The sequence below is a fragment of the Rhinatrema bivittatum genome, chromosome 7, assembly GCF_901001135.1.
Source record: "Rhinatrema bivittatum chromosome 7, aRhiBiv1.1, whole genome shotgun sequence".
Taxonomy (NCBI): domain Eukaryota; kingdom Metazoa; phylum Chordata; class Amphibia; order Gymnophiona; family Rhinatrematidae; genus Rhinatrema; species Rhinatrema bivittatum.
In genome coordinates, this window is record NC_042621.1 from 65351836 (window position 1) to 65363935 (window position 12100).

A 12100-nucleotide genomic window follows, 5' to 3' on the forward strand; every position below is an offset into this window, starting at 1 on the left:
CAAATAACAGCCTGCTCATTATCAAAAAATAACCTGGAATTGATCTAAGTGGCTGTGAAGCAACGCAAAGGCAAGTTTACAGGTAATAACTTAACACACACGCCAAAACACTTTTAATCATATAAAACCAAATCTCTGTATCAAAAGTAATACATCTACAGCGAAACATTTCCTGAGTAGTCCCATTCAACACAGCCAGTTGTTGAAATACTTCATAGAACTGCAGCTACCCAAGGCTGACTGCTACAAAACTCAGACAAGCAAGGAGACCCATCATGTGCTTTTTGCAGGCTCCAAAGAAGACAAAGCCAGATGCTTCTTCTTTAGTAGAAAAGAATGTTTTATTATTATGGTGTACTCTCAATTTAGCTGGAAAAAGAAGTGCACATGAGATGCCGCGTTTGTGAAGCTCTGTGCACGCTGGTGACATGGCCTTGCGTTGGGCTGCAACCACTGCAGAAAAATCATTAAATAGCAGAATCTTCCCTCCCTGGTACTCCAAACCCGGCGGCTGCCTGTACGCCCTCATAATCTGCATTTTATGGGACCAGTTCAGGATCCTGACCATGACCGGTCTGGGTCAGCTATTAGCCTCGCGCTGGGGGCCCACATGGTGAGCACGTTCACAGCAAATTTATTTGGCTGGCAGGGTTAACCCCAAATTGCCAGGCAGCCAGCTCTCCACAAAATCATACAGCTCCTTCTCAGTCACGGATTCCGGCAAGCCCACAATTTTAATGTTGTTCCTCCGATTACGATTTTCTTGATCTTCTAGCCTATCTACTAGTAAAACCTGTTGATACCTTAATTCTAGCACTTGCCTGCTAGTAGTAGCTAGCTGGTCCTCTTGATCAGACATGCGGAGCTCCACATGATCTAGCCTATTTGCCTGTCCCTCCATGGATGTTTTGACATCATCCATTGCTGTCTGCAGTTTAAGAAGCCTGTCATCAAGGGCCGAGGAAACACTCTTTGAAATTTGTTGCAGCACCTCCACCGAGACCGAAGCGAGCTGGCCCGCGTTCTCAGACCCGGTCGCCATCTTGGATGCCCGGGTGCAGCGCGATTTAATAGGCCTTGCACTTCTCTGGTGCACATTACCGCTCCTGAGCCCGGAAAACGGCCCAAAACGCGGCGTTCCGGTCGCCCACACCACGGGCTTTCAGGAGCTGCAAAAGTGTCCTGATATCGCCTGGAAAAGAGGGAGGATTAATGCCGATTAATCGGGAGAGATGGGGGGAGGGGGCGCAGAGCTGCAGAGTCAAGCTCCCAGTCCCGATGACGTCATCCCGGAAGTCCTCGTTGCATAATTTTTTGTTCATTAAAGTGGTTTTATGTTTTTCAAAATGTGGAATAGGGGAGGAACAATAGGAAAAAAAGAATGATTCCATTATTATGAAAACGGCTAACAATTTTCCTTTTACTTCTGAATTATGCAGCTCTCCAGAAGATCTTAGTTATTATATATGTTACATTCCATGTAACATGGAATAGACTTAGTTTTTGGGTACTTGCCAGGTTCTTATGGCCTGGATTGGCCACTGTTGGAAACAGGATGCTGGGCTTGATGGACCCTTGGTCTGACCCAGTATGGCATTTTCTTTGATAAGTTCTTCCTACACGGTCTAAATCTTTACGGGTTTTCACAGTTCAATTCTAATTTAATACAACCTTAGTTAATCCTACAGGATTAACACTAAAATACACTTACTTTAAAGCATTTGTATCAATTTGTAACAGAGATATGAAATGTTTTTCACAAGAGAATTAAATCTGTTTTTTCTTCTGCCCCTCTGTGTCTTACCTGTATAATACACTCCATGAGATACTCCTGAGCCAAAGCATCCCTGCAGTTTACGACTTGCTCCAAAATACCAGGCAACACAATCTGAAACAGTGAGGAAAGGAAAGTTTCATTTCATTTTACAAACCAGATGATGCACACACAATTTGCTGAAGTAAATGCTTAATACCTACCTGAAGACGGTTGCTTCCCCCCACCCCCATTCAGAGATACTATGGTTACTATTTGCTATATAAAATCTCTCAAAAATAAGTGAGGAAGAGAACTGTCAAATCAGAACAAATCCAATGACTTGCAGTCAAGTCAGCAGTAAAATGTACATAATGCACTCAGATAATAAGTTCTAAATGTCAACATTTCATCGAATCCTAATATATACAACGGAGCTAGGTATCCTGCTAACTCTGTATGGCAGTATACATATTTTCTTGCATATTTAAACTGTCCATTTGCCAATCAGGCACTTCAATTACATTTTTTACCTGGATTTCAAAATAACAGCACATTTCTTGATAGGTGTCGTGCGTTTCTGGCTGATGAGTTAATTGAATTGTTAATGTGTTTTCTAGCTAGTGGTTCAGGCAGGAGAAAGTAAGTAGCTCATTTCTAAATTCTTCTCACCAATTTGCCTCGATATAGGACAAGCTCATGGCAAACTATGCCTGTATTTAGAGATGGGGTGGGACTGAGGGGTAAACATTTTTCATCTATGTTTTTTATTTTGAAGAGGGGGGCAGTTGGCTATATAATTGATGATGAGACATTAATACAAAATATGGACATTTGTAAATATTGTTTTATTGTTATTTTCTCTCTCTCATTAGGGGCTTTTTTCCTTTTGTTTAATTGTTGGGTTGTCTTGCTTTTGTAGGATTAAAAAGTTATGAAAACTTGTCGAAACTAAAAAGGTAGTTTTCCACTTACTAAGAATGGTATACATGAGGGGTGGGAGGACCCAGCCCCCAAGATGGCCTATAAGGCAATCAAGAGCCTGGCTCCCGCTACCTAAAAAACAGCCGTCTTTCTGTTTTCGCACTGCTCAACCCCCACCTGACATTACTGCCACTAAGGAAACAAGGCTAATGAACATGAGGAAGAAAACGCTCTCCGACTCTGTTCCTTCCCTCTGGAACTCCTTGCCACTGGACATCAGGCTGACACCTGACCTCCTGGGAAAAAAACCGAAAACATGGTTGTACTTGGGCCCTTGAACACAGATCTCTGGTCCCCATAATAGAACTGGGTTACATGCGGTGTTATTTGTTTCTGGTTTTTGGTTCTTCTTTCACTCTTTTTCCACTTCAGCTCTATGAAAGTTGATAAATTGGCATCTGAGCCCTGTTCTGCAATTGCTTTGAGTTCACTTGCTGGAACAGCATTGTAATAAAACGATGATGATCCATGGCCATGGCATCCTTTTGCTCTTCTATCCCTACAGCAATTTAAACATACTTCCAAACCACTTCCCCAGCCACAAACAACGTATAATAAATTAACATAGAATACAAAAGTTCACAGATTATGAATAAAACCATTAAAAACAATTAACACTATAATCTACAAAATGAAAATATAATCACAAAGTTAAAACAAATAACTTAGCAGCTTACCAACACCAGCCAGTGTCATATCCTACAGTCAAAATACAAACGTTCAAAAGCAAGATAATATGATGGTTTAAAATTATAGTATTGAACAGTAAGCCCTTCTGGTTTCAACAAATACAGCTTTAATTAGGATTATACCAAAGCCTGGTAAAGATACAGTTAACCAGACAATATCAATTGCTTCCTTATATGACAAACGAAGTGAAAGGATGTTAAATAAATGCACTGCTCCTATTCCACTATTAATCAAACTTAATTTTTAGTGACCGTCATAATAGGCATCATCAGATATGGTTAAGCCAGAATCTTATTAACCACTCTCTCTACTTAATTTTGATATAAAACGTCTAGTGAAACCAACGAAAAGGCTGGTGAGAGTGATTCCTAAATTGATATTTAATGTACAAGCAAGCTTTGTGCGAAGGAGGCAGCCAGTATTTCATTACTTATGATTTCGCCTTTATTGTTAAACTACATACTTGTACTGAACAATTCATTGTAAATCTCAAACATCCATTTTTGGAAATTCCTCCATTCTACAGGTTTATACACTTTGTTAAAGTTTCTATCTTGTCATCTTCTTGCTCCTAGTTGTACGTCTCCTTGTTTATTGTAACTGCATCTATATTATTTATAGTTCATATTATTTCGTTCTCTGTTCCGGTTATCACCCATTGTTTATTGTAAACCGGCTTGATGTGATATTATCACGAATGCCGGTATAGAAAAAAATTAAAATAAATAAATAAATAAATTTGCAGAAAGTTCTTTCTACATGAAAATACTATAAGCACTAAAATATTCTCTGCTTTTGGTTAGCTTTGACGCAAAAAAAGCATTTGACAGAGTGGCATGGAAGTATTTTATTTTCAGTATTAGAGAGCTGGGATGTCCAGCCACTTCCTTAGTGTGATACACCTTCTATATTTAAATCCTAAGGCAATACCTAATGGGTTTTACTCCTCTGGATTTGAATTGTATTGGGGTACGCAGCAAATATGTCCACTTTCTCCCTTATTTCTCCTTTCTCCGGAAGTGTTTTTAATAAAAGGATATAACATGATGAGAGCATATGAGGAACTATTCTGGGCACTCAAATATTTAAGACAGCTACTTTTGTGGATTTTGTTTTAATTCACCTACAAAAAAACCTTAGAATTCTTGCAACAGCTATAGCAGCAATTTTATATCTTTCATTGTGTTTCTGGCCTTAAGCTAGATAAATTGAAAGTTCTAGCAACACACCCTACAGTTCAAAATTTATGGGGCATAGACTTCCTTTTGAAGTGGGCGAAAGTGTCTTATTATTTGGGAATTACCATATATTGCCTTCTGATCTGCAAGGCTCAACAACGTACCCAATATAAACTTGCTGTTATTATCCATAACCTATTAAATATCATTTCACCATAAATCTGCTCCACTCTCAAGCTATTATACATGCCATCAAGAACATTACGCTCATCATCACAACCATTACTTGACATACCAGCTAAACATCATGCCCACCCTGTGATAACTAGGGAAAAAGCCTTTTCAATAGCAGGTCCAATGTGTAACGCTTTGCCAGCAGTGCATAAATGTTCAAAAGATTTTAAAAAGATGTTAAAACTCACTTGTTCAAAATAGCCTTCCATCCCTGGGTTAACTGGTTTTCCGGTTAAATATGCATACCCAGTGTAAATACAGGTATGTGTTGTCTGTATTATTTTCTGTGTATGTTTAAGTATTTTGTGTATGGAAGCCATGGGCTGGATTCAATTTATAACCAAACCCAAAGTAGGACACATTCTTGACTTAATTTTCACCAATCACAATAAATGTGTAATCAATTCTTCTCACAAATATTAACTAGGTCTGATCACCAGCTAATACAAGCAGAAGTAACTCTCCTCACAACACAACAAATGCACGCACATAATAATCAATCCTTCACATACAGAAAAAAAGATAGAACCGAAAATACTCAAAGAAAAAATTAAAAATAAAATAAATTAATTCAATCTCGATAATGCCTTCTTATCCTTCAACTCCTGGGATAAAATCAATGAAATAGTGGATACCCTATGCCCAATCCAGAAAAATACATTCCAAAATGAAGGCAACACAACTAAACTGTTCATTGTAATTTCCTTTCCTTTCTCAGTTATTTGTAAACCGACATGATGTGTCCTACGAATGCCGGTATAAAAAAGTTTTTAAATAAATAAATAAAAATAAATAAACAAAAGAAACCTTGGTACGATGAAGAGCTAAGACATACTAAACAAACTGAGAAATCTGAAAAGCAATGGCAGAAATGCCAATCTACAGTTTCACTAGAAAAATACAAATCCCTATTAACAAAATAACATGATCAAAAAAAAAAAAAAACCCACTACTACACAAAAATTCATGGTGTCATATTTAATTTCTAATTACTCTTCGAAACAGTTAAAAACCTAATTAAGGACCCATCCTCCTCCATCTCTAATAACTATGAGTTTTCAAAGAATTCATGCAATGAATATGCCAAATCACTGCTAAACAAAATTAACAATCTAAAAACATAATTCTCCATCAGCTCATCAACAGAGCCTGAAGAAAAATCCGGTCGCGTGAAATGAAACTCATTTGACCCAGTATCAAAACTAAATAACTAAATTGAAGCCTGCCACCCTCCCATTAGACCCTATCCCTGCAAGTGCCCTGAAAACAGTAAACAGCGTAATAACTCCGATATTCACAACCATATTAAATCACTCACTAACTGAAGGATTGGTACCCAGTAAGGCAAAATAAACTATAATTAAACCAATACTAAAAAATAAAATCAGCAGAAGAGATGATTGGGACAATTACCGACCAATATCCAACTGCCTTTCATTGCTAAAGTCCTAGAAGAAGCAGTGTTAACACAATTAGAGAATCACCTAAGACAATTTACTATACCTGAACCAATTCGGATTCAAGGAGGAAAAAAAAAAAATCGCAACAGAAACTATTCTCCTTAGCCAACCCTGTACTACAGGGGTTTGACAACAATGAATCATATATCCTGGTACTAATCAATCTAACAGCAGCATTTGTCACAGTTGACCACACCCTGCTATGCCACATTCAGGAGCAACTTACATGACATCAAAGAGGTAGTGGTGGTGCTTAATGAACAGGGTCTTGATAGGTTTGTAGCTAGGTACAATATACATTACCAAGTGTCAGATATGGGCCTTGATATGTATGCAGCAATATGCAGTACATTTTTTACAACTATATAGTGCTGTACCAAGTTCTGAACTTGGGCCCAGATGCGATTACAGCTATACACAGCATGTTGAGAGGGGATATGGCCAATCTCAGTTGGTGGGGGAGCTCAAGGCAAACTAGGTTTCATTGCCATGGTCTATGGCAGGGTTGACCATGTTTAAGGGTGTACAGCAAGTATTGTGTTTTAAAGCTGGTTTCATACCCTTATGCCACATGGTTCGAAATGAGATGAGTTGATTATCAAGTCTTTGGCTTTGACAAGATAACACTGGCCTGATCACCACCCAGAAATTTATAATGCATCTTCATAAGCAACATCTGCTCTTTTATAGACCTGGATGTCATTGAGGATGTTTTGCTCAATAATCAAGGATCAAATTGCAAGATAACCTGAAGGGCGAGGCTTTGTCAGCCCTGTGTCCCCGACAGCACAATGTATAAAAGGGGTTGACTGATATGGCCAACCTTATTGAATGTTTACAAATTGAAATTCAGCAGGTGTGGGCATGGTCACCCCATGAGTATCAGAAGTTAGATGGTATATATGTTTATAATTATATTAATGATTTGCTGTAAGCAACTGACCTATGCTGCGACTATATCCAATAAAGATCTTCTTTCTTAAATAAAGTGTGATATAAATTCCTTGATTTCTTGCACAAGTCCAGCAGAAAAACAGGAGGCGGAAGTCGGGGTGGACAATAAATAGGCTAGGAGGGAGGAGGCGAGTTCATCTGCCATGGTTATGTTGCTTAAAAACAAACTTGTGATCCATAATAAAACTGAACGTTTGGAAAATATACTTAGAAGTGAACACTGCAATTTCTTAATTTTCCTAGAGTAGCCACTTCTTTGGTCTTGCTCAAGCAGTATTTTACTGAAATTTTAAAGATCTTGGAACTTTTTTGACCTACTGTTGTCTAGAGCATATTCCCTTCCTTCTCTTGTTAAAAAAGAAATATTTTTTCCAGTTTTGACCCCACAGATCTTTCAATTATTTTTTTTATTTTATTTTTCTGCAATTTACATTTAACACAAGAATCTTGTTACAGAAACAGAGGTGTATATTAAATACATTACTAGTAAACAAAAGAAAAAAAAAAGAAAGATACTTCCATATAAACCTCTGGTTATTAAATGAAATCGGGGGAATCAAGAAGGAGAAAGGGGCGAACTATAAACGAAAATAAAAAGTATAAGAGGAAGCAAACACTATATACCAATAAGCCGATACATGCAAGAGTATCTTCTAACTATGAAAGTCCAGAAAAACCCAAAGCTGTGAAGGTTCAAAGAAAATTTAATTAACATTATAATATCTGATCAAACATTTACAAGGATACTGTAAGGTAAACTGGGCACGCTTAGATAACACCTCAGATCTCATGGTTAAAAACCTTTTCTATAATCTTGAGTCGATCAGGTTATGTCAGGATATATCCACAGTTTCTGACCATAAAAAGTTAATAATCTACTGCGAAGATAGTAACTAAACACAGTGTTCCTATCAACCAAAAAGACAAGAGACACGAACAAAGTAATCTCTAGCTCTTGCGATGATTCAAGGATATTTGACAAAATCAAGGCTAACATCTTGAGACTGATTCCCATCAGTAACCTCAAACTCATGGCAAGAAGTAAGCCCTTGTAATGAAGGGCATTGCAGCTGTTGGTATCTTAAGAATGGATGATAGATAATTCTTGAACAATTCTATAGGTGATATCAATTTGATAAAGGAAAAATTTAGAACTGATTCAAACCAGGGAATTTTCTATTTTTTCAAATTTATTTTATTTATTTTTTTTAGCATAAATCAAATCAGATTGAACCAAGCCACTTTGAATTTTTTCTACTGAAGCAATACGAGATTCCAAAATTTCCATTTTCCCACTCTGAAATTGAACTTTTTTTTTCCATAGCCAAAATCCAATGAATAGTGTCTAAGGACATTTTTGTCAATGAGGAAATAGAAGTCTCAAGAGACCAGAGCGTTCCATAGGGCTTCCAGAGTTATAACTGAAGGCTTTGATAGCAAAGGTTTCACAACCAAGGTTTCCTGAACAGCATCCTCTAGATTCAGTGCAGAAACCTGCTCTAATATCTCAAGAGGGGCCGGAGTCGAGCTCCTGCTGAAGGGTCAGCAGAACAAGACAGTCCCACACAAAGGGGGCTCTTCTCTCCAGCAGAAATAGAGTACACTCTAGTGAGGGATAATATAGGGCCTCAGACTTCCTCCTCGACTATCCCCTCTATTGCTGACATCGCTGGAGTAGGCAGAGTCACCAGAGGTTCCGTCAGCCCCCAATGGGGAGGAGATTGTGTATTCGGCACTCCGGGGCTCAAAGAGATCTCCTCGGCCAGCAGGATTGGCATCCGCTCCTGCTCCACAGCTCCACCCACAAAGGCGCTCACACCCAGCAAGGAGACCGGTGTAGGCATGAAGAATCCTTCGATCCGAGGCTGGTGTAAGCCCAGTAAGGGAGAATTAAGAAGAGTCTCCCTTACCTTAGCCTTCCTCTTAGTATGTGGCATGGAGATTGAGGAAAATGGTAAAAAGGAATATCAAGGAATGACAGTGTTCTCACGCAACTTTCTCAAGCGGTGGCCATCTTGGCTTCTCTTCTTTCCATTATTTATTTTAGTAAGAACAAATCTGTACCACATCAAAAACAAAAGGATTCCTCGCATTACATAAACAGACAGTTTACCCATGCAATATTCACAGATAGTGCAAATCTTTTATTCTCACATACATACTTAAAACTATTAAACAAGAGGTACCACCTTCATATTTTATATATATATCATGGATGTATGATATCTTGGCAGGAAGAAAGAGCTATGTTTTTCACACTGCTTATAAAATTTGTTCTGGAAGCAGATAGGGACTGGGTTCTGAAGCTTTTTTTTTTTTTTTTGTTATAAGGATTCCACATCCTCTGGCAACAAATTCCAGACCTTTATTGTGCGTTGAGTGAAAAAGAATTTTCTCCGATTAGTCTTAAATGTGCTGCTTGCTAACTTCATGGAATGCCTCCTAGTTCTTCTATTATTCGAAAGTGTAAATAACCAAGTCACATCTACTCGTTCAAGACCTCTCATGATCTTAAAGACCTCTATCATATCCCCCCTCAGCCGTCTCTTCTCCAAGCTGAACAGCCCCAACCTCGTCAGCCTTTCCTCATAGGGGAGCTGTTCCATTCCCCTTATTTTGGTTGCCCTTCTCTGTACCTTCTCCATCGCAACTATATCTTTTTTGAGATGCGGCAACCAGAATTGTACACAGTATTCAAGGTGCACTCACCATGGAGCGATACAGAGGAATTATGACATTTTCCGTTCTATTAACCATTCCCTTCCTAATAATTCTTAACATTCTATTTGCTTTTTTGACTGCTGCAGCACACTGAGCCGACGATTTTAAAGTATTATCCACTATGATGCCTAGCTCTTTTTCCTGGGTGGTGGCTCCTAATGTGGAACCTAACATCGTGTAACTACAGCAAGGGTTATTTTCCCTATATGCAACACCTTGTACTTGTCCACATTAAATTTTATCTGCCATTTGGATGCCCAATCTTCCAGCTTCAGAGAGTCCTGAAGAAAGATGTTGCAGATTTTACATAGAGGTCTAGCTCAACTACTGTAATAAAGCATGATCGTTTCACAGAGCCACTAGGGTCCCAGAGAAAAAGATTGGAACACCCTAGGGATATAATTGTTTACATTCAAAATTTTACTGAAAGAGCCAATACCTTAGGAAAAATAAGAGCTCAAAAATTCTTCATTTGAAGAGGCAAAAATAAATATTTTGATTGACATTCCCTTGCTTATACTTGGCAAAAGAGGAGAAAGAAAGGACATGCTCACTATATTAACCAAGGAAAATATTTGCTTCAGATAGGGTTACCCTTTTTCATTTATTTTTCAGCAATTAGTAGTTTGCACTAAAAATATTCAAAAAGCCTGGATGAGTCTGGTAAAATGTGAAATATCCATCCCAGGAGGCATGGAAACTAAACATAGAAAGTTCCAGTGCATACAATGCTTTGGACAGTCTGAAGGGTCTGCACAAGCGGTTTATAAAAATGATGAAATAAATAATCCAGGTGCCAAAGAGCTCCTTCAAGAAGGAAGAGGCTGCAGCAACAGCAATGACCCAATTCTGACTGTGCTATAGTGAATGAAGACGGGACACAGTAATACCTGGAAGGGTGGATACTGAGTTTGTGATTCACTCTTAATTATTTACTTTGGTTCAAGTTACTTAGAATGATTTATTCCGAGGAAACTTTGAATACTAACTGAATTTAATGCCCCGGGAGAGGGGGGGGGGGGGCAGTTAGGCACAACATGGAGTTGAGGTGTGGTATGTTTGTTAAAAGGGTATAATCCATGCTCTTACCATAGGGGGAAAGTGGGCTAAATCTTTAGTATTTTTTTTTTTTTAAATGGGTTTAACATTGCAGTTACAAAAAAGCTGTGCAGTTTTAACAGCTGAATTTTTATATTTAGTTAATATTTGGTGTATGTGGGACAGAGAATAGGTCACTAATGAGGTGAGAGCGGAACGTCTTTCTTTTAAAGGGTCTACCTGCAAAGGGGCATTACATTTTAGTTGGATAGAGCTCTTTATACAAGGATCACGGTTAGACTTATAGCACTCAATGTTAAGGGGCTAAAATCCCCTCAGAGTTCTCTGTTTGCTCAAGAAACATTTTATAATAGGGTAAAAGCCTTTTAAAGCACAAGCAGTTTCCCTAAATAATCCTGGCTTCAGTTCAGGATAGAAAGACGTGATTGAGATGGGAAGTATTTCAGATTTCATTTAACCTTCAGGATTCTCTGCTGCATAACTAAGGGGCCTTTTTTTTTTTTTTTACACACTTTAACCTTGGCCAATGTATATGTTTCGAATAACAATCAGGAAAAGTTCTGAGGTTCTCTCTATTTTGGTACAATATAGTTTGGGATAAATTATTATGGGAGCTGATTTTAACACCTCATTTTCACCTTTCTTAGACTTAAGATTTAGACACCAGAAAAAAAATTCAACAGAAACTGTTCTAAAGGGATATTAAGAAGAAGAAACAATTTTTTGAAAAACTGGAAAACCTTTCCTCGATAATTATTAAGCTACCTATTCAGTTTACTTAAAGAGATTGCAATTCTTTTAATATTTTTCTATGAAAGATGATACAATATCCAAACAGGAGAGAGAAAATGCATTTGATGGCATCACATCTCTTTTGTTGCATTTATAGATCATTTTGCATTATTTTTCTCACTTGCATGTTTCGTAGTTATTTTATATTGTTGGAAAGTGTCAAAACAAATTGCATACAAGGACAATATATATGAATACACCATTTGGTAAAACTGCTGAGGGATAATGTTATCTACTGTTTTATGGACTAATATTTAAACTGAAATGCTCGTTAA

General features: G+C 37.9%; 1 protein-coding gene across 1 annotated transcript in view; it reads right to left on the minus strand.

Annotated features, from left to right (window-relative positions):
• The window catches only part of VPS35 (VPS35 retromer complex component), a 196661-nt gene that overhangs the window by 106318 nt on the left and 78243 nt on the right, over positions 1-12100 (minus strand). Inside the window, exon 7 of the mRNA XM_029608455.1 lies at positions 1805-1888. Within this exon, the coding sequence (XP_029464315.1) occupies positions 1805-1888 (84 nt within the window). The remainder of the gene's footprint in view (positions 1-1804; positions 1889-12100) is intronic.